We start from the raw sequence: 6000 nt of genomic DNA on the forward strand, positions 1-6000 counted from the left end.
GAAGCAGCAGCGGCAGGGTTGTGTTGTGGTGTTGATGACGACGGCGTCCTCACGAGTGGAGGAGCAACTCGGGCTGCGCAGGTGGTAAGCGGAGGCGGTGCCCAAGATACCCGTCAACGGCGACAGAGACGGCGGGTGAAAGAGGCTGAGCAGTGAAACTAGTGCCGTTGATGGAGGTGAGAAGAAGAACATGGGTGGTAGTGAAAAGGGATAAGTAAAAAAGGTTAAAGCTAAATTTTAAATTAGGATCAGAAAGGAAAAAAAGATATTTTTTTTTTTTTTAGATTTCGAGATCCAGTTGACTGAATCCCTGTTGGTCACCTAATGGAGTTCCAGCAAAAATCACTTGTCTAACTCTAACTATGCCATTGGACGTCACCTCTTCGCGTGATAATGTTTTTCCCTATCATCACCATAGCATTGCCCTTGTTTTGCATTATCTTATTTAACTTTTTTCGGAACTCGTATTCTCTGCTTCATTTTAATTTCTTGAATATCAAGCACTAACCAACAGTCTAAAAAGATCATTGATTCTTAGAAGATTTTTTTTATCTTATAATTTTGCATTCCTCTTATATATCGATGATTCTTTGGTTCTCATGACATTGTACTGCGTTTATGAAAGTGTGAACGATAATATTACTTATAATATATATGGATCCGAAAACTAGAGACAAAGAAAAGAAAAACAATGGTAAGAGTCATTGACGGTGAAGCACTATCTCATGGTTGAATAGTTGTGGAATAATGATGCTCTCTTCCTCATCATCCTCGTCATTATTTTCCTGTGACAACCGAAGAGGCTCAAAGCTGTGTGGTGGTGATGATGGTGCCGCCTCCATTGCAAGCTCGAAACCTGAATGGTTATTATTATTATTATTGAAGGTGTTCATGTTCACAAGGTTATTATTGGTTGAAGCAGATGAATTATTGTTGGAGTATGCTGGTTGTTGCAATAAAGATACATTGATCATGTTTGGCTGATTATTATCATGATGATGATGATGATGTTGATGCTGTTGTGTGCACTGATGAAGAACATTTGCATATGCAAACCTAGAATTTATCAGCTGATTTTGCACCATAGAAAGCTCCCCTTGCAATGATGCCACCTGAAAATGAGTCTTAGGGCGTTTGTTTGTTACATATTTATAGAATATTCAATAAAAATAAAATAAAAAGACAAGAGGTTTAAATAATTTTTGGTTTTCAAAAAATATTAATTATATTTTCTGATTTTGATTTTTATAATTTTTTATTAATTTTGGTCTAATAAAATTTTAAAAGTTTTAATTTTATTCATCGTTGAAGTTATTTTGTTTCATTATTTTCAGACCAATATTTTAATTTATCCCATTATTACTTAAAAAAATAATATCACTCTTATTTTTTATAATATTATTTTACATATTATTTTTTTACATTATATGCTTAAATTTTTTAAAAAAAATTATTAAATAAAAATAATAATATCTAATTCTTATTATTTAATCTAATGTATTATTACTTAAAAAATAAATTATAAATAAAAAAAGATTATATATATATATATATATATATATATATATATATATATGGTTTATCTAACATTAGCTACTAAAGACAATGATAAATTAATTTTTTTTAAAATATAAAAAATTTAAATTTTTAATATATTTATTTTTTATTTATTAAATAAAAATATTTAAAATATTTTATTAATAATAGTCTTGGACACATATTAGCTAAACCTATATATATGGCACCAGAAATTTATTTATACAAAAACGTATGTATATTTTGCTGTAAATAAACCTGTTGTTGCAAAGCAAGAATGGTCGACACACAACCATACACCGGATCAGACAGCCTTGCCTGTGCCTCATAGGATATGGTAACCACCGCCTCATGGCGGCGGTTCACCGGAATATGCAACAACAGTTTCGACACGTTGCTTGCACCAAACACCTTGTGCACGGCTGCGAAGCGAGCTGCACCTTGGTCGGAGCCAAAATGGGGCGCAAAGATGCAGCCGCTGATGCACTTCCTCCTCAAGAACTTGCATGCCCCACATGGAGGCACTGTTGCTGCTGCTGCCACTGCCATGGCACGCTTTGTGGCCGCACCTTTTCGCCGTGTTCCTGAATTGGTGCCATGATCACCAACACCTTGTCGCTCAGACATCTTGACAATGACTCAATGAGAGAGCGAGAGAATGAAAACAATAAAACAGAGAGAAAAATGGTGCTTATGCTTATATGAAGTGTATCTTGGAGGAGTGCACGTTATTCTCGTGAATGGGTTGGCAAGATGAATATGTTAAGCTCTTTATTCTATTTTATTAAAAAGATTTTAACCCATACTTTTCTTTTCCTTTGAAAAGTTTAGACAAATTAGATGTCATCCATTATTTTATTATTAGACATTAGAGTATAGATTTATAAATCTTGTAGTGGCTTGCGAATGTGCTTAAAGAGTGTTCACCGTAATTGTTTTTATGTATTAATTAATCGTAAAAATTCAATTTATATTCTTGGAAAAAATATAAGGTGTAATAATCTATCTTATTATGCAACTATCAACACATAATTTTTTGGGTATATTCAAGTTGATGCAATCATGCAAATGATTAATAATATAAAAAAATTGACTGATTATTGATTAAAAAATTAGTTTCTAGTTTTTTTACGAAAATAATAACAATGATAATAATAATAATGGTAAAATTATTTGCATATTAAACTACTTGAAACGTTGTGTTTGAGGGAAAGCACAAGAACTGTGTAGACTGTGCGTGTGGGATGGTAAAACCTGACGTGCATATAGTTCTCATGCCCAAGCACTTCTCTCCAAGATTGCCTTTTTTTTTTCTTTTAATAAAAAATATTTTTCTTGTTTTATTTTTATAAAATGAAAAAGTATAGGGAATTAATTACTAAACCTGCAAACTTAAACAACACTATTTAATAAATAAATAAATTTATTTTAAAAAATTAGAATTTGAATAATCTTATTCAAAATTTACTCTAATTTTATTTTGTTTCCATCCTTCCCATGAACCCTACTTTCTCTGTGTTGTTATTATGCCTCCTCTTTCTCCTTTTTCTTCTCTCCTCCTCAGTGCTTACGTCGCCTTTTCGAGAACATTTCTTCTCTCTTCAGCGCTGATGTCGTTTCTTCGAGAACGTTACGTTCCTCAGCACTGGTGTCGCCTCCTTTTTCTCTCTCGTCTCGCCGTTTTCCATTGCGCCGCACCCCGTCCTCGCGTCGCTCTCCTCAACCGCGCCTCAGTGAGCGTGTCCTCCCTCATGTCATCCTCTACCACGCCGCCGTGGCACCATCCATTGTTCGCGCCGCCCCTTCATCGAAGGCATGCTCACCATATGCTGCCCAATGGCCTCCGCCCTGCTCGCCACCGCGCTTGCAACCCTACTCCCCCAACGGACGCCCATCAACACGGTAACCTTCTCTATGCAGTGCTATTTCAATTTTTATGTCCCTCGTGTCATTAAGGCTGTGTTTGTTTTTAAGAAGAGGACAAGACAAGACATTGAGAACAAGACACTAAGAACAAGACACAAAGGACAAGGACACAAAATTTTATGTTCTTATATTCTATTCGGTGATAAACTAGAACAAATTATGAAAATTCAATTTATTCTCATTTTTTTTTTCATTTAAAAAATTGAGAAGAAAAATATAATAAAAATATAATTATAAAAAATTAACAAGAATAATGAAAGAAAAAATAAAAAATAAGTTGTGTCCCTTGTTAGTGTCTTTGTGTCCTTCCTGTTAGGATGGACACAAAATACACTAATTCAGTGTCCCTGGACACAATGTCTCTGTCCATGTCTCATCTGTCAAACATAATTTTGTGTTTCTGTGCCCATGTCTCAGTGTCCTGTCCTTGAAAACAAACGCAACCTAATTTTTCAGTTCTGTTTCTTTCAGAGTAAATAGTTATTTCATTTACTGGGCTTCGGGTGTTCTTTTTACGTTATTGGATTTTTTTAAAAATTGGTTTTGCGATCTTTCTATGTTTTAAAATTTCAATTTTCTTTCTGTCGGCTTTGCTATAAATTAAACAAATTATTTGTTTGCAGTTCCATATTTTAATTTGATTTGTGTAAGCTAATTTGTATGACAGTATGTCCATATTAACTTCTTAGACTAGAACTATTTTCGAAAAATATTGCACTGTGTTTGTGTCCAAAATTTGAGATTATGAACTTTATGTTCGAGTTGATTCTGTATTTGCTTTGTGTTCTTTCATCGAAGCTTGCAAAGGTGGTACCTTTTTTTCGTTTTTGGTTTTAGTACTTCTCTCTTTGTGGTTGATATTATTTATATTTAATCTCTTTTCTATGTTGTTGCATATTTGAATAAAATCCGTCCTATTTTTCTTCAGCTCCTTGATGGTATGTGTCTAGAAATTTTATCTTCAATATATTAATTTGTCTTACTGAACAAGCAGGGCTGAATTAATTTTTTTATAAAAATTTTCAAACTCATGGATGAGGTTGAGAATGAGGACCTTATATTTACTTTGGAAATAATTATGATCAAATTTGGGGAAGAAATGGCACCATATGCATTGGGCTGCTTCTATAAACATTTCCTAGATTTAGATAGCTAGAAAGTTTTAGGTTGAGTAATAATTATTTCTTTTAGGATTAAGTATTGTTTTCGTCCCTAACGTCTTGAGTCAAAATCAAAATCTTCCCCAACCTTTTTTCGTTATTAAAATTATCCTCAACGTCAAAAAACACTTTAAAATCATCCTTTCCCGAATTCTTGGACCAAAATACCCTCATCGTCATAAAAAAAAAGAAAACACGGGAGGGGACAGGGGAGAGGGGAGAAGGGAAAAGGGGAAGGACGAGGGGGCAGGGGAGAAGGGAAAAGGGATAGGGGAAGAGGGAAGGGGGAAGGGGGAAGGGGAAGGGGGAGGGGGGACGACGCCGACGAAGGGGGAAAGGGGAAAGGACACGTGTGGGGGGGAGGACGCGGGGGGAGGGGGGGAAGGGGAAAGGGGGGAGAGGGACGGCGGCGGCGAAGCTTGGAGCCGCCGTCGCCGTCGTCGTGGCCGTCGCTATTGGGGATCGCGAGGGAGAGAGGAGACGCGAGCCACTGCCACCGCCTCTGCCTCGCCGCTTCATCTGCATCTTGCTTCTGCTTTCTTGCTTTCCTACTTTCTTGTTTCTGCTTTCTAGCTTTCTGTTTCTACTTCTTGGTCTGGTGTTGTTTGGTGTTGTTGCTGTTGTTTGGTATTCTTTGTGTTGGTGTTGGTGGTGGTGTTTGTGTTGGTGTTGGTGTTGGTGTTGGTATTGGTGTTGGTGTTGGTGGTGTTGGTGTTGGTGTTGGTGTTGGTGTTGGTGGTAATGTTGGTGGCAGTGGAGGTGATGGGGTGAGGAAGGTGTAGAGGAGAATGATGATGATGAGGGTATTTTGGTCTAAGAATTCGAGAAAGGATGATTTTAAAGCATTTTTGAACATTGAGGATGATTTTAATAACGAAAAAAGGTTGGGGACGATTTTGGTTTTGACCCAAGACGTTAGGGATGAAAACAATACTTAACCTTTTCTTTTATTTTTAAAAGTAGATATTTCTTTATTTTTATAGTTGTCACTAGATGGCTATTTCTTTGTTTTTTAGATAAATATTTCTTTGCTTATGATTGCATATGTGTCTTTGCTTATGGTTGCAGATGGATAGTTGCAAAAAGTCTACTTTAAAATGATTGATGAATTTGAACTGATTGAAGAGAAATTTGAGATAGTTGATGAATCGGATGAAGTGAAAAAACATAATCCAAGTGTAGCAGCTAAAAATTTATTCTTTGTTTAGCTAATTGTATAGTAATTATATACTAATTTTTTAAACGATGTAGCTTTACTCCCTCTAACAAAATATAAAGTTTTTGTAATTTTTTTTTGTCATGATGAATTCCTAATTTCACAATCATGCAAATTGTATGGTAAATTGTATGGATAACCTAAATGCATATTATGATTTCT

General features: G+C 35.3%; 1 protein-coding gene across 2 annotated transcripts; it reads right to left on the reverse strand.

Moving 5' to 3' along the window:
* Positions 1 to 574: 574 nt before the first annotated feature.
* LOC130936680 (LOB domain-containing protein 20-like) lies at positions 575 to 2267 on the reverse strand. 2 transcript variants are annotated; one of them, XM_057866806.1, is made up of 2 exons: positions 1795 to 2267; positions 575 to 1112 (listed from the first exon to the last, which is right to left on the reverse strand). In XM_057866806.1, exons 1-2 carry the CDS (start codon positions 2161 to 2163, stop codon positions 702 to 704), a joined length of 780 nt encoding a protein of 259 aa, XP_057722789.1. In that variant the 5' UTR covers positions 2164 to 2267; the 3' UTR covers positions 575 to 701. The 2 variants fall into 2 exon arrangements, with proteins under 2 accessions (XP_057722789.1, XP_057722788.1); XM_057866805.1 differs by having other exon boundaries at positions 575 to 1124.
* Between the last annotated feature and the right edge of the window lie 3733 nt (positions 2268 to 6000).

The sequence above is a fragment of the Arachis stenosperma genome, chromosome 6 (genome assembly GCF_014773155.1).
Source record: "Arachis stenosperma cultivar V10309 chromosome 6, arast.V10309.gnm1.PFL2, whole genome shotgun sequence".
In the NCBI taxonomy this organism is placed as follows: Eukaryota; Viridiplantae; Streptophyta; class Magnoliopsida; order Fabales; family Fabaceae; genus Arachis; species Arachis stenosperma.